Source organism: Orycteropus afer, unplaced genomic scaffold (genome assembly GCF_000298275.1).
Source record: "Orycteropus afer afer isolate SDZICR_OR568_19922 unplaced genomic scaffold, OryAfe1.0 scaffold00001, whole genome shotgun sequence".
Taxonomy (NCBI): Eukaryota; Metazoa; Chordata; class Mammalia; order Tubulidentata; family Orycteropodidae; genus Orycteropus; species Orycteropus afer.
Genome location: NW_006921588.1, coordinates 32,576,327 through 32,603,130, shown reverse-complemented (window position 1 = coordinate 32,603,130; position 26,804 = coordinate 32,576,327). Strand labels below are relative to the sequence as shown.

General features: G+C 38.6%; 1 protein-coding gene across 1 annotated transcript in view; it reads left to right on the top strand.

Annotated features, from left to right (window-relative positions):
- Positions 1–26,804, top strand: part of CERS6 (ceramide synthase 6) — a 449,112-nt gene that overhangs the window by 421,277 nt on the left and 1,031 nt on the right. Inside the window, exons 9-10 of the mRNA XM_007946770.2 lie at positions 23,986–24,142; positions 24,728–24,751. Of these exons, the coding sequence (XP_007944961.1) occupies positions 23,986–24,142; positions 24,728–24,751 (181 nt within the window). The remainder of the gene's footprint in view (positions 1–23,985; positions 24,143–24,727; positions 24,752–26,804) is intronic.

Sequence of the window (26,804 nt, the reverse complement as noted above, 5' to 3'; positions counted from 1 at the left end):
CATTCCCAAAGCTGTTTCTTATATACGGGAAGCAAACCCAAAGTCAGTTACTCAGCTGGAGTTGATTACCAGTCTCATCACGGGGGATACTACATCCAGCTGCCCAGCCACTCAACCAGGCCCAGCCAACTTGACACACAAACAGAACTATCACAAGGCTCTATCAGATCAGCAAACCTGGTCCCTTTTTCTTTATGATTTTGAGTTTTGTTCCACATTGTTTTCCCACTCCATCCAGGATCTCCTACATAGATCCTCCTCCAAATGGTTGACATGGTAGCTGGGTACCATCTAGTTCTTCTGGTCTCATAGTCATATAGGCTGAGGATCATATAGGCGTACCAGTCCCTTAGACTAATTGTTTCCATGCATTTTTGGTTTTCTTCATTCTTCTTTGCTCTGGATGAGGAGAGACCCATTGTTGCATCTAGATGTGTATATATGGATATTCTTATAACATATACAAATATGTATATACAAATACATATATAGAAATATTGTCTGCCAGCCTTATGTATGTTGTTGTTGTTGTTTGCCATTGAGTCAGCCCCGACTCATGGTAACCCCTCCTTGAGTTTCCGAGGCAGTATCACTATGGAAGTAGGATTGCCCAACCTTCCTTCCGAGGAGTGGCTGGTGGGTTTGAACTGCCAGCCTTCTGGTTAGCAGTCAAGTGCCTTAGGCACTATGCTACCAGAGCTCCTGACTTATGTATAGTCATGGGTATATTTATTCCCTTTTGCCTATTCATACCAGCTCATTTTGCCTGTCTACCTATGTTTCCACCCATAGATTAATGTTTGTTATTACTGATAATGTAGTATTATTTATGTAAAAGTGTTTGTCTCTGTTTTCAGTACCTCTTGTGCACCTCTCTGTGTCTTCCTTTCCCTTTATGTTACTGTGCTAGTCACTCACTTTTAGTATGTTACCGTTCTCTTCACTCAAATCAATACTTTTGTCTTACTTATCTATCTAGCAATTTTCCCTCCTCTTCCCTCCCCTCCATCTCTGGTAACTGACTAAGTTTCCTTCCATATATAAACCTTTCTCTTGTCAGATATGTCATTGCCAAATGTTTTTTTTTCCCCCAATCTCTATCTAGGTTCTTTTTTTACTCTTTTGGAGAAGTCTTTCAATGTGCATAAGGATTTAATTTTTAGAAGGTTCCAGTCATCTAGTTTATCTTCTGTTTGTGCATTTTTATTTATGTTTAATAGTGTATTTATGCCATATATTAGGGCCCCTAAGTTTGCTCCTATTTTTTCTTTGATGAGCTTTATAATTTTAGGTTTTAGATTTAAGCCTTTGATCCATCTTGAGTTAGTTTTTGTGTATGGTGCAAGGTACGGAGCGTGTTTCATTTTTCTGCAAATGGGTATCCAGTTTTGCCAGCGTTATTTGTTAAAGAGATTGTCTCTTCCCCCATTTAATGGATTTCAACCCTGTCAATAGATGGATGGATCTATTTCTGGATTCTCAATTCTGTTCCACTGTTCTATGTGTCTATCATTGTACCAATACCAAGCTGTTTTGAATACTATGGCTGTATAGTTAGGTTTTAAAATAGGGAAGTGTGGGACCTTCTATTTTGTTCTTCTTCAATAGTGAAAGTTAGCATTTATTGCATAGCATTTATTCATCTACTATATGCATTGTGCTAAGAACTTTATACTTATTTCTCTCAACATTGACTTCTTTTTTTCAACATTTACTGAGTACATGCTATATGCCAAGTATTATGTTAAAGCCAAAGAGATAAGATACAATTCTTACCCTTAAAATATAATTTAATAATATTCCCAACCCTTATAATATGTTTAAGATGTATATGTATAGTTCTAATTATTGTTCTCATCACTCATTGGTCACTTTGTTGTACTGTGATGACTTGTGTATTGCTATAAGGATGAAAGCTATGCCACTGATATTGCAAATACCAGTAGGGTCACTTATGATGGACAGGTTTCAGTGGAGCTTCCAGACTAAGACAGACTGGGAAGAATGACAGAGCCATCCACTTCTAAAAAAAATTGGCCACTGAAAACTTGATGAATAGCAGTGAAACATTATCTGCTCTATTACTGGGAAACATTATGAATAGCAGTGAAATGTTGTCTGATATAGTGCTGGAAGATGAACCCCTCAGATTGGAAGACACGCAAAGTACGACTAGGGAAGAGCTGCCTCCTCAAAATAGAGTCAGCCTTAATGACGTGGGTGCAATAAAGCTTTCTGGGCCTTCATTTGTTGATGTGACATGATTCAAAATTACAAGAAACAGCTGCAAACAGACATTAATAACCAGAGCATGCAATATACGAAGTATGAATCAAGGAAAATTGGAAGTTGTCAAAATGAAATAGAACTCATAAAGATCAATATCCTAGACATTAGTGAGCTAAAATGAACTGGTATTGGCCATTTTGAATCTGACATTCATATGGTCTACTATGCCGGGAATGAATAATTGAACAAGAATGGTGTTCCATTCATTGTCAGAAAGAACATTTCAAGGTCTATCAGTAAGTATAATGTTGTCAGCGACAGGATAATTTCTATACACCTACAAGGAAGACCAGTTAACATTACTGTTATTAAAATTTACACAACAACCACTAAAGCCAAAGATGAAGAAACTCAAGACTTTTACCAGCTTCTGCAGTCTGAAATTGACCAAACATGCAGTCAAGATATGTTGATAATTGCTGGTGATTGGACTACAGAAGTTGGAAACAAAGAAGCAGCATTGGTACTTGGAAAATATGGCCTTGATGATAGAAATGATGCTGGAGACCATGTTAGAATTTTGCAAGACCAATTCATTACAGATATCTTTTTTCAACAACATAAACAAGAACTATACGTATAGACCTCACCAGATGGAATATGTGGAAGTCAAATTGACTGTGTCTATGGAAAGAAGTGATAGAGAAGCTCAGTATTGTCAGTCAGAACAAAACCAGGAGCTGACTATGGAACAGACCATCAGTTGCTCCTATGCAAGTTCAAGTAGAAGCTGAAGAAAATTAGAACAAGCCCATGAAAGTCAAGACACAACCTTGATTATATCCCACCTGAATTTAGAGACCATTTGAAGAATAGATTTGATGTATTGAACACCATTGACCGAAGACCAGATGAATTATGGAATGACTTTAAGAACATCATATGTGAAGGAAGCAAAAGGTCATTAAAAAGCCAGGAAAGGAAAAACAGACCAAAATGGATGTCAGAAGAAACTCTGAAACTTGCTCTTGAGTGGAGAGTACTTAAAATGAATGGAAGAAATATAATTAAAGACCTAAACATAAGGTTTCAAAGGGCAGCTTGAAAAGACAAAGTAAAGTTAATGAAATGTGCAAAAACCTGGAATTAGAAAACCAAAAGGGAAGAATGTGCTCAGCATTTCTCAACCTGAAAGAACTGAAGGAAAAATTCAAGCCTTGAATTTCAATATCGAAGGATTCTAAGGGCAAAATATTGAACAATGCAGGAAGCATCAAAAGAACATGGAAGGAATACACAGTGTCACTATACCAAGAAGAATTGGTGGACATTCAGCCATTTCAGGAGGTAGCACATGATCAAGAACCAATGGTACTGAAGAAAGAAGTCCAAGCTGAACTGAAGGAATTGGTGAAAAACACTGCTACAGTAATTGATGAAATACCCATTGAAGTGTTTCAACAAAATGATACAGTGCTAGAGGGCCTCATTCATTAATCCCAACAAATTTGCAAGACAGCTACCTGGAAGATATCCATATTTATGCCTGTTCCAAAGAGAGGTGATCCAACAAAATGCCAAAAGTATCAAACAATATCATTAATATCACAGAGAAGTAAAATTTTGCTAAACCCAAAAACGATTTCAGCAGTATATTGACAGGAAACTGCCACATATTCAAGGTGGATTCAGAAGAGGGAGTGGAACAAGGGATATCATTGCTGATGTCAGATGGATCTTGGCTGAAAGTAAAGAATACCAAAAAGATGTTTACCTGTATTTTATTGACTACACAAAGGAATTCAACTATGTAATTCATAACAAATTCTGGATAATATTGCAAAGAGTGGAAATTCTAGAACACTTAATTGTGCTCAGGAGGAAGCCTTACATAGACCAGGAAGCAGTTGTTCAAACAGAACAAGGGGATATTAAATGGTTTAAAATCAGGAAAGGTGTGAGTCAGGGTTGTATTCTTTCACCATACTTATTCAGTCTCTATGCTGAGCAAATAATCCAAGAAACTGGACTATATGAAGAAGAATGTGGCATCAGGATTGAAGGAAAACACACTAACAATCTGTGATTTGCAGATGACACAACCTTGCTTGCTGAAAGTGAAGATGACTTGAAGCACTTAGTGTTGAAGATCAAACACTACAGCCTTCAGTATGGATTATACCTCAACATAAAGAAAACAAAAAACCTCACAACTGGACCCATCAGCAGCATCACAGTACATTGAGAAAAGTTTGACGTTGTCAGGGATTTCATTTTACTTTAATGTACCATCAATGCCCATGAAAGCAGCAGTCAAGACATCAGATGACATATTACACTGGGCAAATCTGCTGCAAAAGATCACTTTAAAGTATTAAAGAGCAAAGATGTCACTTAGACAACTAAGGTGCACCTGACCCAAGCCATGGTATTTTTAATAGCCTCATATGCATGTGAAAGTGGGACGATGAATAAGGAAGACCACAGAAAAATTGATGCCTTTGAATTGTAGTATTGGTAAAGAATATTGAAAATACCATGGACTGCCAAAAGAACAAACAAATCTGCCTTGGAGGAAGTACAGTCAGAAAACTCCTAGAAGCGAAAATGGCCAGACTTTGTCTCATGTATTTTTGTCATGCTGTTGGAAGGGACCAGTCCCTGGAGAAGGATATCATGCTTAGTGAAGTAAAAGATCGGTGAAAAAGGGGAAGACCCTCAATGAGATGGATTGACACGCTGGCTGTGACAATGGGCTCAAGCATAGCAAGAATTGTGAGGATAGCACAAGACCAGGCAGTGTTTCCTTCTGTTCTAATTAAGGGTCACTGTGAGTTGGAGCCAACTTAACAGCACCTAATAACAACAATTATTGTTCTCTTTAACCACCTTCTTTCATTACTTAAATTACTACTTAAAACACAATTGTCAAGTCAGTTATTCCCAATTAAATCAGATAATAATGACAAAGCAACATATATGAATATATGTATGTGTAGGATGTGTCATTGAACTCACTGACCAAGGATAGTAGAAATCTATTTCCAAAGAGCCTGGAGGCTTATTGTTTTTCAAAATTGTCTCATAAATGAGATACTGTGGAAATAATTACTGGAAAGAATTAGGAATTCAGTTAAAGTTTTAAATTTGATATTAACTTACTGTTTGTGAACTTGACTTTTTACTCTTGTTACCTCCGCTGTAAACAAGTTTGATGAAGTATTCCTGGCAACGAGCTCTCATGTCAAGTATCAAATAACAGTGCATGTAAAAGTACCTTGAAAGGTCTTGAGCATTATGCATCACTTCTTCCTATCTCATTTAAAAATGATGGTTTGTATATGTTGATGAGAAATTATTGGACATAGGTGGGCTTTGCATGAGGTTTCTAAGGCAAAGGAAGATTCTTTGAAGGAATAAGGTTTAAGTCAAGAGAAAATCCAATCATTCAAATTAGAACAGGAAAAATTAAGAATAATTCAGCCACAGCAATTTAGTCAGTTTGAGATGAGAATTATCTCTTGATGGGTATTATTTTCCTTCCAGGTGTTCAGGTGAAATGATTCATGCATTAAGGACAACTCTGGCCTGGCAGGCAACATGACAGGCTTGCTGTTGCCCTGCCCCCCTGTGCCTAACCTATTCCCTCCCTGCCATCCCTCAGAAGCCATCAGAAAATTTTGTTATGCCATCTCACCTCAGGTCCTAGTAGAATAAATACATGGTTCTGAGTCTATACTTGAAGGAATTAGTCTAGAATTTGTGCTAAGGGGAGTAACTGGAAGCTGTTCCATCTCTTTTATTCCACCACTATTTTTCTCTTCCCTGTGAAGATCCATTGCTGCCTATGGCTGTCTACCTTGACCTCTTCTTGACCTGATAGAATGCCAGCTTCTTAAGAGGCATGAGCAATTGTGATGGAGACCAGACTAATAGGATGACAGCATCTTCCATTAGTGCGGTATGCACTATGAATGCGTTTGTAATCCATAAGAGGGTCTGAGGAAAAACACAATGAAAACCTTTCAAAATTGATTCAATTAAGAGCCTCCCAGGAGAGACTGAGCACCAACAATGGAAAATTCAATATTGAGCTCATAGAAAGACACTTCATTTCCAAAACATCCGTTTTCTCTAATATATAAGAAAAAAATTCTGCAGCAACCTTTAAAAAATATGGCAGTTGTTTTCTTAAAAAGTACTACCCCTTTCAAATTCTTTAATACAAATATTCATAGAAAATTCACTGTGGTGGTAGGGAGGAGGAGAATGCAATTATAAAATGAATGGTTGCACTATTTAAAACCATTTGTTCAGATGTACAGTTGAAATCCAGCATGAAATTATCCATGTTTGTGACTCCTGGCATGAATGAAGATGAAGAGTGGCTGTTGAGCTTGATATGGTTGTGTGGGTACTACTGATTTTGTTCTTTACACATAAGTAAAGGATATAATGTTGAACTCCTTTGCAAAAACTGTGAATTCAATATGAGGCAGCATTCAGACAACAAGATATTTTTCTTGCCCTAGAAGTAGCTCTGTAATAGTCAATCACCATGTATACAGTCTATAAAGGGATCTTGAGCTATTTAAACCAAAAAAACAATCCAAACTTATTGCCACCCAATTGATTCCAACTCATAACCAGCCTGTAGAAGTAGAACTCCCCCATAGGGTTTCCAAGGCTGTAAAGCTTTATGAAATCAGACTGCTACATCTTTCTTCTGCAGAATGACTGGCGGGTTTGAACAACCAACCTTTTGGTTAGCAGTCAAGTGCTTAACCACTGTGCCATCAAGGCTCCTTTTGAGCTGTTCACAGGGAAATACTCAATGAGAATCATGTCTGCAGCAGGATCACAATGGGGCCAACAGATGAATGTGAACTGTTGTTAATTCCTAGGTGTGATATGACATTGTAGTTAGGTGTTGTTTTGTTTTTTAAATTGTCTGAAATATTTATAGATTAAATAACACTGTGCTGTAATTTATTTCAGAGTAACTCAGGGTTTAGGGGGATATCAGGAGGCGTGGTGGTGCAGTGGTTAAGAGCTAGGCTGCTAACTAAAAGGTGAGTGGTTCAAACCCGCCAGCACTCCATGGGAAAAAGATACAGCAATCTGCTTCTGTAAAGATTAAAGCCTTGGAAACCCTAGGGGAACAGTTCTACTCTGTCCTGTAGGGTTGCTGTGAGTTGAAATCAACTTGATGGCAATACAAATAAAAAATCAAACTCACTGCTGTTGAGTCGAATCTGACTCATAGCAACCCCTCCTTGGGTTTTCGAGGTGGTATCACTACAGAAATAGATTGCCCAACCTTCCTTCTGAGGAGTGGCTGGTGGATTTGAACTGCCAACCTTCTGGTTAGCAGTCAAATGCCTTAGGCACTAGTGGGTCTGGTTTCAATACTCACACACTTTTTTCTGTTATGTATCTACTGCTTTTGCTTTTTTTTTTTTTTTGCTTTTGGTTTTGTTCTAAAGTGTTGGCAGTAAACAGGGCAAAAACAATTATCATGGCACAGTGCACTGAAAAATTATGCCTATCAGTATATCACAAGGGAAATGTGAGGAGCAGCCCTGATCTGCCTGTGCTTGTAAATCAGTGTATTCAGCAGAAATACCCTGTGAGCTACTGCAGTAAGGGCCATGTCTGCTGTCAGTTTTCTTGGAATGGGAGTTGATCAAGTAGCCCTCATTATCAGCACTTTGTATTCAATAGAGAATAAGTGTCTTGGCAGATTCAAATCAGGTCCAATGAATACAGTCATTGCACTCTTGGAGCTTTAATGCTTTCAAGTAAGGGGCAGTGAGATCTGGACAAATATTAAAATGAAATAGACACATGTTAAAGAACAAGTCATTGGAAGAAGCCAGGTAGAGGAACAAGTAGTGCACATACCTTGAGGTGGGAATGGCATTGGCCTATTCTTGGAATAGAAGGAAGCTTGATGAACAAGAGACAGAGGGTAGGAATTAAGGTTGTTGAGGTAGAGAGATCAGAGTAGGGACTTTGTGGGCCTTGGTAAGGTGTTTGGTATTTTATTCTAGTTGCAATGGAGGTTTAAAGAGGAAGAATGATACTATTCAGACATATGATTATCCCGTCAACCTTTCAGCATCATTGATACCAAGCTGTTGCTCCTCTCCACCCACCTCTGTAAGATGGTTGCATATTTAGGATTTTGTTTGCCTTTCCAGGTGGACTGATTCTCATTTGTATCCATATTTTGGATGAAGATAGTTTTTCCCAGAATCTCACACTACTTAGAGCTAGCCCTGACCCTCCCAGTTAAAAAAATAGAGTGATTAAAATATCAGATAAGTGTCTATGTTTGCCATCTTGATAGAAGAGGCAACTTAAAGTGAAGAGATAATGAATTACTAGTTGGAGCTTTTTAAATATGGCTTTTAAAAAAAATCAACATGAAAATCTCCTTTTATATATCCTCCTCTGATGTATTAAATATAATTAGCCAGCTGCTCTAACTGAGGAAACTTGCTGATATTGACTGAATATAAAGAGGAATATTTTTATTAAATAAAAATCTACAATGAACTTTGCTGTCTGTCTTTAGCAATGTAGATGTTAAATGACTTGGGTCACCAGGATACTCAATGCTGAATCCCTAACAGGCAGATAAGCATGTGCTTAAGACTTAAGTAAAATGGGAATGCAAATATGTTTTTAAAATATTTTTGTATTACCAGGGATAGGAGGGGAGAGGAGAGAACACAGGAAAAAAAAAAATGCATTGACCCATGTCACTTTAGTTTTGTGTATTTCATTGTACATAAATTATATTTCAATAAAATATATTTTTAAAAAAAGTTAACTAAGGTCACTGAACAATTTGTGTAGAAATTGTCAAATGGGAGCCTAACTTGCTGTGTAAACTTTAACCAAAAACTCAAAATTAAAAACAACAAAAATAATTTTAAAAATATATATTTTTTGTATTTGAAAAAAATTGACTTCATCCTATGCCAAATAAATAAATAAATAAATAAAATTTTAGAGATTTTCTTAATTGTTTGGTGGTAGAAATAATGTTTTATTTGAATTATATGGGTGAAAGGATAAGGGTGCCATCATTTATCCCTCCTATGCTCGATGGCATATAACAACAACAACAATGTATGTCTGGAAATGCTCTGGTGGTTAAAAATTCAACTGCTAACCAAAGGGTTGGTGGTTCAAACCCACCAGCCACTCCACAAAAGAAAGATAAGGCAATATCCTTCCGTAATGATTTTCCGCCCTGGAAACCCTGTGGTGCAGTCTACTCTGTCCTATAGGGTCACTGAGTCAGAACTGACTCAGTGGCAGTGAGTCTGGTTTTTATATGTCTGGCTTTGCTTAGTGTCTGAATTCATTTACAAATTTGTGTTTCAGAGCCTCTCTTCCCAAGTGAGAGTTTCTGAAGAGTCCTGGGAGGTTAAATATTAGCTTAGAGTTGCCCTGGGTAAGGGAAGGTAAAGAAGGAACTGAGAAAAGTAAGATCCTCAAGTCTTTCTGAGTGGTACAGTTTTAAACCTTAAAAGTTGAGGATTCTGTAGGCAAATTCATGAAGATAAAAAGTGGAGTAGAGGTTATTAGGGCCTTGGAGCAGTTGTGGTATAGGTGGTTTATTGCTCATTGAGTACAGAATTCCTATTGGGGATGCTGAAAAATTTCTGGAAGTTGTAATGATACTTGTGGAACACTGTAGATATAATTAATGTCACTGAATTGCACACTTAAAACTGGTTAAAATAGCAAATTTTGTTGTATATATTTTGCCACGATAATTTTTGGGGGGGGTGGATTCTAAAGCTCATGGTTCCACTGTCTACATCAGGTGTGTGGCGGAGGGGGGACGAGAATGGGAGGAGACATAATTAAAACATTTACTACATAGCCTGGTAAGTATCATTCAGGACACCACCATAAGTGACCTATAGTCAACATGGCTCTACCGAGAGCTAAAATGAATCAGTAAAAATTATTCAAAATTGTTTATAGATTGGAGGAAAAAAAATCAGTTCAGAAGGGAAAGGGAGAAAAACAAACAAATGATGCCTACAGAAGCAGTTCCTAAATGTGTCTGAATGTTGGAGTCATTGAGGGATATTTAAAAAATTCCAATGTCCAGGCTGTTCCCTAGACCATTTAGATTACAGTCTGCAGAGGTAGGTCACCTGCATCATGACTTTTGAAACTCCCTCAGGTGATTCCAATGAGCAGACAGGTGGGGAACCAAGGCATACAGAACAGGCCCATTGAGGCACAGGGCACAGAGGTGGGAAACTCATGTTTCTGAGTTCTCCAGATCAAGGGAAATTACTTTTACAAATAAAGGATGATTTTGAATAATTTAAACAAATGTGTTCTATGTATTATGTACAGAATTCTCATGCATGTTTATCAGTTAGTCAAGAACTATTTACAAAGAAAAAAAAAGGGGGATTTGTAGAGCACCTACTATGTGTTTCACCCATACTCTTCACCTTAACATTGGGAGACCCAGAAAAAACATCAGATCAATTTATGTTATAATTTAAGCTCAATAACTGTAAATAAATGTATTCTTGCCTGGACAATAATAATTCCATAATGGTCTGGAAGACCAGATTCAATTTAGAATTCTCTGTGGAGTATCCCCAGAATGAAGTATTTCAGGGAAAGCAGGCCTCCCCTTTCTCTTCCCATCTTCAATGTCATTAGCACTTTAAGTGCATAGACTCATCTGTGAGGACACCCAGGTCCCCTCACCCCCTCCCAAGATTGTCTGACCTCTGGACTACCCATTAGACCTAGGGATGTGCCAGGCTGGTCCTTGGGAGAATGGACTTGAGCATATGTTATCACCTCTCTGCCATCGGGTCCTAAGTGTGATCTCAGTCTAAGGAAGAGTGAGACCGAGTAACATGACTTCTCCAGTGCTATTTGAATGGCATGCTAATGGTACTTGCTCACAGGAATGTTAACCTAGAACTAACAACTAGCTCAATGTAAACATTTTGAAATATGTTTTTAATTACCTATTATATGTGTATGTGTGTAAAATAAGGCACTCTGATAGCACAGTAACTAAGGCATCTGACTGTTAACTGGGAGGCTGGTGGTTCAAACCCACCAGCCACTCTGCAGAAGCAAGACTGGGCAATCTACTTCTGTAAAGATTTACCACTTCAGAAACCCAGTGGGGGTCACTATGAGTCAGATCGACTCAATGACAATTGGTTTTTGGTGTGTGAAATGTGTGCGTAAATGAAAATTAGAGCTCCAACTATCCCAGACACAGTTTTCATGAGAGTCTTCCTAAATCAGGTTCTAATCCCTACCCACACATCACAGATCATGCAGAGTTCTCCATTGTTTTCCACTGTGAAGTCAAACTTCTCTTCCTGGCAAGAAAGATTTTCCACAATGTGATGCCAACTAAGATTCCTCCTTTCACTACTGCCTTAAGGTGCCCAGTTCAGCTATTCATGATTCTTTGTATGTACTCTTTACTATTCCAGTCTATACATGCCTTTGCTCAAAATGCTTCCTTTCCCTGGAATGCCTGTTACATTTTAGATATTCCACCTTAATAATACATGCATTTGTCTGATTCTCTTAGACTTATTTATAAACTCTTTGAGTGTAGATACTGAGTCTTACCATCTTAAAGTCCCTCACAGGGATACAAATGGATTGGTGGATGAGGGAACAACTAGATGTCTCCTTACTTTTTAAGAGATGTCGTGTGTGTGTGTGTGTGTGTGTGCGCGCGTGCACGTGTTAATGAGGTGGTAAGTCTTTACAGAAGTAGATTGCCCAGTCTTCCTTCCCCAGAGTGACCGGTGGGTTTGACCACCAACTTCTGATTAGTAGTCAAATGAACAACAAAATACCTTACATGTAGCACTTCTTGGCCCCCCAGCCAATTGGTCCTGATTGCATTGTAGGTGGGTCTGGATTTCTAAAGGGGCCAGAGGACGCACATCATTGGTGAGGATATATATCTTTTCTTTGAAAATACATAATTAATACTTGGTTTTCAGAATTTTTTTAGTGATTTCAGACCAACCTATTTGTTGAGTAGTCACACTAGGACTTAATATAAAGGAGAAGTATGTTCTGGTCCTAGGGAAAAAGAATTTTTAAAATATTAATTGTATTTGACACGTGTGTATCCAGTGGCATCAAGTTATATAGCCTATGCCTCAGGCTTGCACACAGATTGAAAATTAAAGAGAGCAGCATCATAAAATTTATTGTGGGTAGCTTTCAGCATTGCTAAAGTGAAGGGGAATGAGACAAGGGCTGTGGACTCTGCCTTCCACTGACAAGTCAACACATGTTTCTGACTCTGGTTACAGATGGGATTGGGCTAGTGATTGGGCTGTGATCAAGGAATTGGGCAACCAGCTGGCAGCTGCAGCAAACCTAAACTGAGTGCTTACTGTCACCATTTTAATCTGATCAAAATCTGCTGCTAAAATCCGAAGCCCTTCCCACTATGTCAGTGTGCCAGAGTTAAGCAGAGGTTTGATCTTATAAATGTAACAGTTGCTCATGGCCAAGTGTCCTTCATTGGCTCTCCCCTTAAAGATGATATTTTATACTCTTTGCCCTGTTTTGTAGTTTTTACATTTGTTCATATTTCCAGAGGTGAAACACAAAACAATCCTTTCTTCTCTTGCCCTTTGTTGTCTGGTTATTAAGTTTCAAGAGATAAGGATGACTCAATTGAGAGGAATGCATTTGCACTCATAGGAAATCTTAAACGTGGAGTAAATAGTCAGAACAAGTGAAATTTTAGGTAAATCTGAAAACATAAGAATTCATAAAGCTATTTATGTTAGAGTTTAAAGATCCTTAAGTATCTAAAAAGCTCTGGTGGCATAGTGGGTAAGGCATTTGGCTGCTAACCAGAAGGTTGGTGGTTCAAACCCCCCAGCTGCTCCACACAAAAAAGATGAGGCAATCTATTTCCATAAAAATTTATAGTCTTGAAAACCCAATGGGGGTAGCTATGAGTTGGAATCGACTCAATGGCAGTGAGTTGGTAAATAATCATCTAGTCTTATGCCTTTGTTTTGTCAATAAAGAAACTGAGGCTTACGGTTGTACAGAAGACTCACACTGTAGAGTCAGTGAATGCAACAAGAGCTGAGACTAGACTTCAAGTGTTTTTGACTTCTAGTTCAAGCCTAATACAATACTGCCACAATTCTTTTTGAGTAAGCTCACTTCCCATGCATGCTCCCAAATTATGTCCATTATATTCTCTGGGAATTATTCCAATATTTAACATTATTTCCATTTTTAACCAGAATGTCATGATTTTAGGTGCTTTTATTAATCAGTTGCCTTGTTACTATTGAATATTTACATTTCCTTGTTTGTTATTTTCTTTAAAACTTGTGAAATCTCCAAGACAAAATTTTTCTTGAGTAAGTCTTGGCATTCCCTCTTCTCTGTTTTCCCCCTTCTGGAGGGGAGAGCATTTGTTTGTTTTGCTTTGATTTCAGCTTCTTACAACGAGATATTTCAACCCTGTGTTCGTTCTAGGGAGGGTCTTCTTTGTTAAAGACATATTGATTGTCTCTTGTTGACCAGCACAGAATAATAAAGATAATGTGATACAGAGCTCCCCCAAGACTGCCTCTTTCCTGTTTTCTCTTTGCTGTGAGACTTCCAAAATTTTCAGGGACATTTCTCATTTCTCTAAGATAAAATTGAAGATTGAATCCTGGGAATGTTTAAATAAAAACAGAGATAAAAAGAAAAATTGCTAATAGCATTTGCCAGTGATAAGGTCAGTAGACTCCAGTACAATATGGCTCATTATTGCACATTTAGAAATTCCACAGTTCATATTTCCTCACACAGAGCTAACAAGATGAAGAGTGTAATATACCCTAGCATTAAATGAGAGAATATCCCATTCTATCTGAGGGGTAAGTGAGAGACAGAGTCAGGACTGTAACACATAGATAGGATGCAAGAAGCAAGTCAGGGTTTCCCAGGGAATGGGAGGCAGGGCATCAAACACTCAGGAGACTATATAAAATCTAGAGTCCAAAGAACCAGAAGTAACTATTGGTCAGATTCTCAGAGCTAAGAAAACATGAGATACAAGAACAAAGTTAGGAAGGAAGGAGGTGGAAAGAAGTGATCTGCTTACTAAACCAAAAACCAAACCAAACTCACTGCCATGGAGTCAGTTCCAACTCATAGCAACCCCCTTTTGGTTTCTGAGGTGGTAAATCTTTACGGAAGTAGATTGTCCAGTCTCCCTTCCCTAGAGTGACTGGTGGGTTTGACCACCAACCTTCTGATTAGCAGTCAAATGAACAACAAAATACCTTACATGTAGCACTTCTTGGGCCCCCCAGCCAATTGGTCCTGATTGCATTGTAGGTGGGTCTGGATTTCTTAAGGGGCCAAAGGACACACATCATTGGTGAGGATACATATCTTTTCTTTGAAAATATATAATACTTGGTTTTCAGAAATTTTTTAGTGATTTCAGACCAACCTATTTGTTGAGTAGTCACACTAGGAAAATTCTACTGGCTCTTTGGTATGGCAGAGGTTTGCCAGGAATCTAGGCAAAGACAGGCCTGAAGTTCAGATACCTAGAGAATATGTACAGTTTCTAAGATGATACTGACTCTCTTAATGCTTACAAATAAAATCAGTGGAGTTTGACCTCTGAATAATTAAATACTGAGATTCTCCCTTAGACAAACCTCTATTGGAACCTTCTCAAAGGTTTCTAAAGGAAGCGGATGGATAGTGCTATTTCTGCCTTGCCAGCTGGCCAGCCTACACATGATGGCTTTACACTTCTCTTTTAGGTCTTGTTTGCTAAAAATTTGTTTAAGGGTACGTATTGTCTGCTTTGATGTAATTTTTAAAACAGAGAGCAAAGAGGAAGACCAAGAGATAAGTGTGTTTGGATTAAAAACAACAATAACAAAATCCTCTATATTATAACCTTGGATAATTAAATACTATTTCAGGGTTTGGTCTTCTCACAAAAAGATTGGTATTATATCTGCCCTGCCAACTTCACAGGTTAGTAATGAGATGGAATCTAAAAAAAGAAAAAGAAAATTATTTGAACATCTTTCAAATGGGAGGGATTATTTCTGTTACTCAAGCTCTTTTAAAACAAATCCTTTGGTGGCTTTGCTAGTAACATATTTCACTAAGGCTTCCTTACTATTCCCCTCATTTTAAACCTCCAAATATAAGTCCCAAGGCACAATCACAAACTTGGATGCTGTGTGTCTCATTTTCTTCTCCAGGGAATATGCAGACCTCATCACTTCCATGGGCTGCTAACCAGCAAAAAAAATGTACCCACCACACTGTTGACTATTCTGACCTAAGAAGAGCCTTTCCCACACAGATGTTTGATGTTTAAATGACTAATGAGAACCCCAATTCCAGCAACTATCTGAATAGGAAACTAAAATGGAAGACACTCACAACCAAGAAGCGAGTAACTAGAACTGCCTCTCTTGGTTCCTGTTGTAAACAGACACATTAGAATTGAATCTTTCTGCCAGGCAACTAGACATCCATCTCCACCTCTCTGCTAGTGGAGTCCCTTGGGGCTGAGTACAGTAGACTGTGAGAATGACCAAGCTGTTCTATTTCAACCAGATTATTTGACTAAATCTAGAAATTTCAAAGCTAAGCATATAATCTCATGACCAGAGTTGTATATATTGTATATATTTAAGCTTTATTTTCTCTCTCTCTCCTACCAAAAAAAAAAAAAAAAAAAAATCTGTTCAAATCCCCAAGGGAATAGAAAAGGGAGAAAAAGGCAAGAATGTGCTAATTGTAAACTGTGACTGTTCTCTACCCTGAGCCCAGCAGAGTTGTGGCCTGTCATTGACCTTGATGGAAATGGTTCTGACAGTGGATAGGAGTGAAAAACTACCTTTCAAGGAAGGACTGTGTGGGCTTGGGGAGATTTCAGAGCCTGATCTTCTGTGCTGCCACTATGAGGATGGGAAGATGGTTTTGTGCTCTTTTGGAAAACTGGCAGGATGAGATCTTAAAATCTCAGCCTCTGTTTTATTCCTGCCTGCCCAGCAGGAGTCAACCTTGCCCGACCTCTTCTTGAAGTGCAAAACTGTTCGGCAATACCCACTTTTGGAGATATACATGTGCCCTGTCCCTGTCAAACAGAAAAGCAAAGAATAGGGCACAGGGCAGGCTGGACCCTTTTTTCAGCTGGACTTACAAAGAGATCTTTGATTTTATTTCTTAAATACTTCATATACATGACAAAGAAGTACTGAAAAGCATTTAATGATGTTCAATCTTGGAGATAATTCTTTTAGAATTTAAGAGTTGAATAGAGTGGGCCAAAGTGGGAAGACTGGTTAAATCCAAATGGGTTGTTTGAGAATAAGGGACTGGTATGGTAGCATAGTGGCTAAGACACTTGCCTGCTAACCAGACGGCTGGCGGTTCAAACCCACCAGCCACTCCTCGGAAGGAAGGTTGGGCAATCCTACTTCCGTAGTGATACTGCCTCGGAAACCCAAGGAGGGGTCGCTATGAGTCGGGTTTGACTCGACGGCACATAACAACAACAACAAATGGCATTCCTACTTCCGTAGTGACACTGCCTTGGAAACCCAAGGAGGGGTCGCTATGAGTCGGGGCCGACTTGATGGCAAATAACAACAACAACAACAACATGGCTACCAGAAGCCAGATTATGAACCCAAGAGCTAAAACAAGAGCAGGGAATGGCAGGCCAAAGGGAAAGACCTGCACATACACTGAAGCAGCAGCTGTGTGTGTATACATTCTCTGTCAAATATGGAGACAGGTTGGGTCTCTGCACAGGCCAAGGGTAAAGGGTATGCCAGACAGAGTGGCACTGCCGAGCCTGGACAACGGGCTGCTGCTACAGTAGGTTTCTGAGTCTTTCTTCCTAGTCTGTCATAGGCTGGAAGCTCTGCTGAAACATCATAGTACACACAAGCCCTTCCACTGACAGATGGAGGGTGGCTGTGCATGAGGTACATTGGTCAGGAATTGAACCAGGGTTTCTTGCATGGAAAGGGAGAATTCTAACACAGAACCACCACTACCCACTAGAGGTTAAGTAGAATTAGGCAGAGTCTGTCTTGGGGGCATGTTGTTGTTGTTGTTGTTATGTGCCATCGATTCAGACCCGACTCATAGCAACCCTTCCTTGGGTTTCTAAGGCAGTATCACTACAGAAGTAGATTGCCCAACCTTCTTCTGAGGAGTGGCTGGTGGGTTTGAACCACCAGTCTTCTGGTTAGCAGTCAAGTGCCTTAGGCACTACGGGGCATGGAAGCAACAATGATCTAGGCAGACAGTTGAAAACAAGCATATTGGAATCAGGGTGGATCCTGAAGGACACAACCTTGACAAGAGGGACTTAGGTTAGGAGATCAGTGCATAGAAAGGCAGACAGGGCAATGGAGATGTTTGGAATTCAGGCAGGTAGACAGTAAATGGGCATTAAGAGAGGTAGTTTTGAGAAAACATCTGTCCCAGCCAAGATGTCACCGCTTACAGACTTCCTGTGAAATAAGGGAGTGATCCCTAAGTAGGCCAGAGTATGACCTAAAAGTGAAAAGAAGCGAAGTGACCCCGTGTTTTATTGGGACAGAACTGACATGTTCATTGCTATATGCCAGATAGATGGTTCATCCATATTCATTCAGTTTCATTGTCCTATCAGAGATAAAGAAATTACTGCCATGGCTGCTATGAAATTTATGAATCTCTTATTCAGGATAATTAAGCATCCCACACTGCAAGCTACTCAGAAACTACCCTCTAAAAACAGGGAACTCACTGACCTATATCATGTTGTGGTGAAATCCAAGCTGTGGGAGAGGTGTTCTTGTCAAAAGGAAGAAAATTACAAATATGTTTTCAGCCTGGTAGCCACCTTGATTGCCCGACTTGAGGAGAAGTTATTTAGAGTCCAGCCAAATTGAGTCCTTATGACCAATTAAAGTAATCCACCATGGCTAAGATATTGGATTGGTAATCAGTGTACCTGCACATCACCACCAGTAAGTTGTATGAGCATCAGCTTTGCCATATAGGCATGCATTTCTGTTGAGAGTCATGCAAGAAGAAGCTCAAGCTGAAGGCTATTCCTTTCATTGTTTGATAGAATTCTTGTAAGGAAGGGTATGATCTGGAGATCTGATACTTTCTGTGCCGAGACCCCCAAGTGTCAGAAGATTCTGGCAGATTCGACTAGTTGGAAGATGCTTTGTGCTTGTGTGTTATGCCATCTAGTGGTTAAATGAGCCTAATATTAATGAAAAGAAAAATGGTGTATTTTTGGTCCCCTCTTCTGCTAAATTCTCCACCATTCAAGTAAGCTGTAGTGGGAGAAGGGGTCTTGATGGTATAGGATAACTATTAATTGGAAGAGAAGACTTTTTAAAATTTTCTTAGATGCTATATGTTGAACACGAATTATTATGCGAAAAAGCCCACTGATATTAATTTAAAAGGCCCCTGATAGTAATTATTCAAGCCAGGAGCATAAATAGACATTGTACATAAGTGTTTTAGAAACCACTTGTTGTGAAATGGATTGGATTCATGGAAACTCCATGTTGTCAGAGTAGGACTGTGCTCCATAGGCCTTCCTATGGCTGGTTTTCTGGAAGTAGATCACCAGGTCTTCCCCCAAGGTGCCTGTGGGCAGATTTGAACCTCCAACCCAGTGTAGCAGCCGGGCACATGAACCCATTTGCACCACCGAGATGCTCCTTTGTGTGGCCTACAGTGCATTTTCCCCCGTTTTCTTTTATTGAGGTATAACTCACATATATAAGGAAGTGCAGAAATCTTCAGCGTACAGCTTGATACATTTTTACGTGTGTATGTCCCATGTAATCACTGCCAAATCAAGATCTAGAACATTTCCTGCACCTGCATCCTCCCTCATTCCCTGTCCCAGCCAACCCTCCCTCAGAAGTAACCATTATTCTGAACTGGATCACCATAGATTCATTTTGCTTGTTTTTAACTTCACAAAAGTGGAATCATTACCGTACATACTCTTGTGACTAGGAATTTTTTTTTTTTTTTTCTTAATACTACATCTTTGAGATTCATCTTTGTTGCCACAGGTAGCAGTAGTTTACTCTTTCCTTTGCTGCATTGTATTCCATTGTATGTCTCTATCACAATATATTCATTCTACTGTTGATGGACAATTAAGACAATTAGCCCTAGTCCATTATACGTCTATACCTCAATGTATCGATTCTACTGTTGATTCACAGTTAGATTGCTTCCAATTTGAGGCTACTGTGAATAATGCTGCTTTGAATATACCTGTGCATATCATTTTGGTAGACATAAGTACCTTTTCTCTTGAGTATGTACTCAGGAGTAGAATCACAAGGTCACAGGATATATGTGTTTAGTGTCAGTAACCAAACCAAACCCACTGCTATCTAATTGATTCTGACTCTTAGCTGCAATAGATACTGCTAAATAAGTTTCCAAAGTGATTGCTCTAATTTTCGCTCCCACCAGCATGCGCGTTCCAGTTGCCCAACATACTGGTCAGTACTTGGTATTGTTAGTCTTTTCAATTTTAGCCATTCGGTGGGGCATAAAGGGTCACATAGCATTTGTACATGAAAATGCAAATCTCATATTTTTCTCTAAAGATTGGAGGATCTGGAAACACTGCTCAAAGATTCCTATAAAAGTACAATTGGCTGTAGCTTGTCAGCCTATTTCCTGACAAACAAGAATAACTTCGTTCCTGAAAGGGGTGGGGAACACCCACTTCCCATTTTATCTCAGTCTCCCCACTTTTCCATTTTAAATCTGTCTTTTTTCACCAATTTGTATTATATGCCTGGCCACATAAGCAATTAGAGATTGTGTCCTCTCACTTGCCCAACTTCTATGTCTTACAAATGAAATGAAAGTCTTCTCTCCAAAACAGAAGGCCCCCTTAACATCCTTTCTTAATGGATACATTCTTTCCCCTTCTCTCTTCCTCTTCTCAGTTCCCCACCACCACCCTCACAACCCATCCCCACAGAAAGAAGAAGATCTTGTAAAATCCAATTTTCTCATCTTCTAAAAATGTGTCCCAAAGGGACCGTCCTCATCAGAAGCATACTGTGGCCAAACAAAGACTCTGATTCTTGAGTTAGCTGTTTTGTAGAGTTCAAGTGGCATAATGATAGTTCTCTCCCCAGTCTACATCCCTAGTATATTGTTTCTCTTACTAAGCTCCTCACTGAGAGAGAGATCCATTTAGTCAACTGATTGTGTTTCCCCGAGTGTCTCTGCAAGCAGCCATGTCAATTTTCAGAGAAATCCTACTTCTTTGGAGCAGCATCTCAGAGGTGCCACAGTTCTTCATGACAAAGCCTATGAATTCTGATACAGCATTTCAGAAATTAATGTGGATCTCTTGTCACCAGCAAATGCACTAATACCCTACTCAAATAAAACCAGCAGTAATATAACTCCTAGCACAGTGATGGTGAGAAAGGCTTCCAACCCATAGTCTAGCATAGACAGATTTATAATGGATTGCATAATATAGTCATTGTTGCTATTTATACAAGACTTCTTTATATTCAAATGAAACTAATTCTCTTTGAATTTCAAAATATATTTTATGTCCAGACACAGAGCTAATTTTGAAATAATTATTATTTCAGAGCTTTCTTGTGCTTAGTTATTTGTTTGATTATTGGGGAAAAAAATACACAGTCAACAAAAGTGTCTAGCAAATATGTTACTTCCAGGTATTTTGTGAGCTGCTAGAGATACAAAGGCATGAGGTGTGAAAGTCTTTCCATTGTTCAGCCTTGTTAAGACCTATGTCCCTTGGCCTGCAAACTGGCCTTTAAAACAGATGGCAGCTACTTAGGATAATAAACAAGGCAGGTATATGGGCATTATCTTAACTTATTCCATTTTATAAATAGCTTATATTTTTTTCTAAATATTTGTTATGAATTTGGAAAATAGAAGAATGTTAAGAAGTAAATATAAAATTCCCAAATCAATCAACCAAAAAAAATAATAAAAATATAACTATTTCAATTAATTCCTTTCAGGTTTTTTTCTGTGTTGGTATGTATACATGTATATGTATGTATGTATGTATGTGTGTGTGCATATATGTGTATGTATACCAAAAAGCAAACTCACTGCCGTCGAGGTGGATCCGACTCACAGCAACCCCTCCTTGGGTTTCTGAGGAAATAGATTGCCCAACCCTCCTTTTGAGGAGTGGCTGGTGGGTTTGAACCTCCAGCCTTCTGGTTAGCAGTCAAATGCCTTAGGCACTAAGCCACCAGAGCACCTGTGTGTGTGTGTTGTGTGTGTGTAGTCATGGAGTTGAGATGATACTATGCATTTTTCTATCATTAGAAACTCTTAAACTATGTTTAATACTTTGAATGACTTCATAATTTTTGGAATAAGAATGAATACTGATTTTTCAACCATTCCCTGCTATGGAACACTTTCATTGTTTCATTGTTTTGAAAATGTTTATAAATGTTTCATATCTATGTACTTGCAATTATATCTTTGACTCCATACTCAATGATTAGAACTTCCAGAATAGTTTTAAACAACAATAATGATCTTGCCCATAGTTTATTCCCTGAAATTTAAGGAAATGACAGGCTTTTGTTAAATACAATAGCATCTGCTGATTTGAGAGGGTTGAAAATCTCACTAAATAAGTTCTTTGAGTTTTTGTTTTTACACGTTAACAACAGGGAATTGAACATTACTAAATATCTCTTGGTGCTATTGAAATAATTAGGTTTGTACTAACTTGGCCTATACATGTGATACATTACATTAATAAATTTCTCAATAGTAACCTCCCCTCCTCTGATGAGTACTGCTATATCATAGGGTATTATTATTTTAATGAATTGTGACATTCAAATCCCTGGTATAGATGTGAGGATTTTAACACATATGTTCATTGTATACTGTGAGTAGTTTCTAAGGCATTTGACTGCTATCCAGAAGGCTGGCGCTTCAAGCCCACCAGCCACTCCTCAGAAGGAAGATTGGGCAATCTTCGTCTGTAGTGATATCGCTTTGGAAACCCAAGGAGGGGTTGCTAGAAGTTAGCTCCGAATCAATGGCAGTGAGTTTGGGTGTTTTTTGGTTTTATTATTATATTGGCCTCTTTCTCATCTACAAAAAGAGATATTGCTGAAATTGAGATTTAAAAAAAAGCTGCTTGTGTCCCTTTTCTTTTTTCTTTACTTCTTATCCCAGTTGCAGTTAGTATTTTCCTTTTGTGAGTTCACAGAGTACTTTCCTTAACCTCTCTCAAGTCACTCTCATCACACTCTTATATTAACATTATTTACATACTCGTCTCTGTCCTTGTATGAGTGGTCTGTGTCTTAAATCTGAGAGTTTTGTATCATTCTTTCTTAGTCTTTGAGTTTTGTCCACCTGACCACGCCTGTAAAGTAATGTTGATTCCAGCGCAGCACTGCACAGTGGCAGATGGTAGAAATGCATTTAGCTGAGTTTTCTTATCAACACCCTTGGATCTCTAAACCATCCCAGCAGTAAACTGAGGAGCAGGGAAGTGAGAGTGATTCCAAAGATCTTTGGGTACCATACAAGCTTCTTTGTGGTAGCAATATGGGTCCAGAAGATGTCTATCAACTTCCAATGACTAAACGCAGACACAGGCAGGAACTAGCGAAAGCACCAGAAACCAGCCTTCGTGTATCTAGTCCAGAGAACTGCTCCATTCTGGTACTGATGGTAGATTACAAAGAAAATCTATTCTATTCATTACTTTTGCCTCCCTCAAGTATGTTCTGTTAAAACTAAGTAAATTCATTGTATTCTAATTTTTTTTTTAATCCTCCCAAGCTCATATCAAGGCCTCTGTTCAAAATCATGTCTTTCAATTGTCAGTTCTTTCCCAGGGGAAGCCTTACAGTTCTACTCTGTAACACACGAGACAGCAGCTAATAACAACATGTGGCTCCGCTATTAGACTATAAACTACTTGAGGACAGGGATTAGGTCTTAAGCATATTCTAACTCCCACTGTGTCTTTCATTGTGCTAGGCATATAGTTTGTACACTTACCATTTCTGGAATTACTTATCTTATCTTTTTTTTTTTTTTTTTTTTTCAATGTACTGTTATCCAGTGGTGGTCCTCACACTTCTTTAAAGCCCAAAAGCATCTTCACAGTCCTTTTAACCAGTAGCTATGGGTAGAATCACATCCAAAAAATTAATGAGAATTAAATAAAACAAGATGACAACAGTGAAGGGGAATGTAAATACACTATTCAAGTGAGAATGAAAATGAGTATCACACCAATGGGAGAAAATATTTCAGCGATGACTTTTCTAAGTGCCTGATCAGCTTTCAGACTATCCGTGAGGGAGAGAGTAACCTATTGCTGTCGAGTTGATTCTGTTAGTGACCCATAGGACAGAATAGGAATGCCCCGCAGGGCTTCATGGCTGTAAATCTTTCTGGTAGCAGACTGCCACATCTTCCTTCTGTGGTGCGACTGGTGGATTTGACCACCATCCTTTCGGTTAGCAGCTGAGCAGTTCACCACTGCACCATCAGGGCTCCTTGAGGGAGAAAGTAGCTAGGGGATATTTGCTAACCTGGTGCTTCCATACAATAGCTAGAATTCTTTGAAAACAAAGTGAAATATGGTGTCAGTAATTACTTTTTTCTTTTCCTCAGGGTGTTAAATACTACATTATTTGAAAGTTGGGAGATCGTTGGTCCTTACCCTTCCTGGTGGGTTTTTAACCTACTGCTGTTGGTAGTACAAGGGTTGAACTGTTTCTGGTCTTATTTGATCATAAAAACAGCCTGCAAAGCTATTTCAAAAGGCAAGGTAAGATAAAATGTACCCTCTCCAATATCACCTAGAAAATTTTGTTTTTTGGTTCCTTTGAATTTTTGAATTTCATAAAAATGGCTACTATTTCTTAAAAGTGTATTATAACCTCAACAGAAACCAAGTTTCATTTCTTCTATTTAGTTCATTTTTTAAGCCTTTAGCATTGTTTTGCTGATGAGTCCCAATGGGGTCTGCATTTATAATTTCAGATTTAATGAAGATATGTTACTTGTATGTGTATTTTTCTCTCCTGTTTGTCTTCCTTAGACTCTCTTCTTGATTATACTTGTACTGAACAAAAATTAAATACTTCTTTCCTTTTGAGAGATCAGTTGCTTGGTACAGTATACCCATTTAAACAAACCTTGCTCTGAAATTGAAAAATGAATCCATTCATAACTTTCCCAATAAAAATTAGTTAAATCCCATTGGTTAAGAATGTATTCATGGGGCTGATTCAAATCAAGCTTCCTGAGCTCAGTCCTTCTGTGTTCAGCAGTAATTTTTCCAGGTTGTTCTCTGTGACTTGACATTTTCTTACTTTCATTGTTTGTTCTCTTCCTTCTGCCACCCTGGAAGGCTGGGAAGTGGAATCCTTTACATGTAAGTTTCTCTCCCCTCTCTCTGTCCCTGTCCTGGGTGCTATTTAGCCTGTTGGAGGGACACTCTGATGTTTTGCTTTCCATGTATAGTTTTTCTGTCTAATCTGTTGATCCTGACTGGAGCTCTTACTAAGACGTGACTCCCATCAAGTGCACAGGATACTTACTAGGAACAGCTTTATTAATGTTCTTTGTGTGAACTTACATTCTGTTAAGTTTTAAATGATCCAACAGAAAGAATTTCTTTCATTGGTATTTCATTTAGGCTAAGTGGCCAAAATAGACCAAAGTAAAGTAGGAGAAACAGAACTAAGTTTGGGATAGGACTAACAATATTCCCAATGAATGAAGGTCAGAAGGGAGGCCTGGACATCAGCTGTCTGCTTAATCTGCCCTGGGCCACAGTGAGGTCCCTCCACAGGTGGAAGTACTAGTCAAGTACTATGAAGCCAGCTCTCAGCATCTGCCCCTATATAAATCCAAACTATTTTGATCATTACATTGTTTAAAAGCTGAAGTTTACTTTTCTATGACTTTTCATTCTTTAAAACAAACACATATATCTGTTTAAAACTTTTCTTGTTTTCACTTGAATTCAAATATACTACTGTCAATATGACAATAATACTGAGATGCAGGGACACCATGGAGTAGGTTACTTGGGTCCTTATTGCATTGCTGTTTCCACCAGATGAATTTATCTTCTGTTTAGCTTATTCTTTCAGCTTTACAGAAAAATGATCATTCATTTTATTCCTGCCATTGCTACTCACCTAGGACAGTAAGATTAATCTAGGGCATGGGTTATGGATTCAGTTTTCCTATTGGTTACTGTGAAATATTCTAGATTGCTCCTTTATGTGAAGGTAACATAAAGGAAATTTTTCCAAATACAAATTAAAATAATCTTACTAAGCATGCACGTATTAGTCAACCATTGTCTGAACTAGAGTTTTTCCACTAACAGCTTAATTTATGACTAATGAACTTCTAAACATAGTGGTACAGTACTATCACACTGTCTTTGTGACCCATGTCTTTTGAGTTAACCAAAACTACCAAACTCACTGCCACCAAGTCGAATCCATCTCATAGCGACCCCTCCTTGGGTTTCCGAGGTGGTATCTCTACGAAAGTAGATTGACCAGTCTTCCTATAATTTAGTTATTTTGCTATTTTAGAACTGAACCTTGTTAGAGGTGCCCCATGAAGGTTCAGCCACATCTCAAGAGGTGCTGTAGTGAGGCACATTGTTACAAAATATACTTCCTCTCTGGTTGGAATGGAGCAATAGTTCTCAGCTTTGACTTTCTCCTGCTTTAACCCATCTGAGAGAGGTGACTTTGTCCTGCAGTAATGGTGGCTTTTCAAGTTGAAGGAAGTGAATTCCAGGATTCTCAAATTGGGGAGTGCTGATGGCACAGGGAGGATGTGTTGTAGAAAAGCCCCCAGCTAGTTCTGATATATCTCCCAGGAGATTTTTCCAACTTTCCCAGCTCACAAAGACTCATAGGTAACTAGATTTGAAGCTAGGCCACCAGGCCCCAAATATCATCCTGTTTAGAAAATAAGTAAATGGTGCTCAGTTACTCAAACAATCTTAAAATACTTACCATAATAAGTCTTATAGAATACCACTGCCATCTAGTCAATTCCAACTCATAGCTAATACCCACCACCATCTAGTCGATTCTAACTCTTAGCTAATACCCACTGCCATCTAGTCAATTCCAACTCATAGTGACACCCATTGGTTTTCTAAGGTGGTAAATCTTTACAGAAATAGATTGCCCCATCTTCCTTCTGTGGAGCAACTAGTGGGTTTGAACCACCAGAAGATTGGCAGTCAAATGCCTTAGGCATTGTGCCACCAGAGCTCCTGAGACTTATAGAATAGGAGGTTCAAACTATTCACATATTAAAAGCAGTAGAGCATCCCCTTAATTATTCCCTAAATTACTTTCTTACTAGACTGTGGGATTATTTTCATCCTTTATTATAATGCATAACTCTCTCTCTCTCTCTCTCTCTCTCTCTCTCTCTCTATATATATA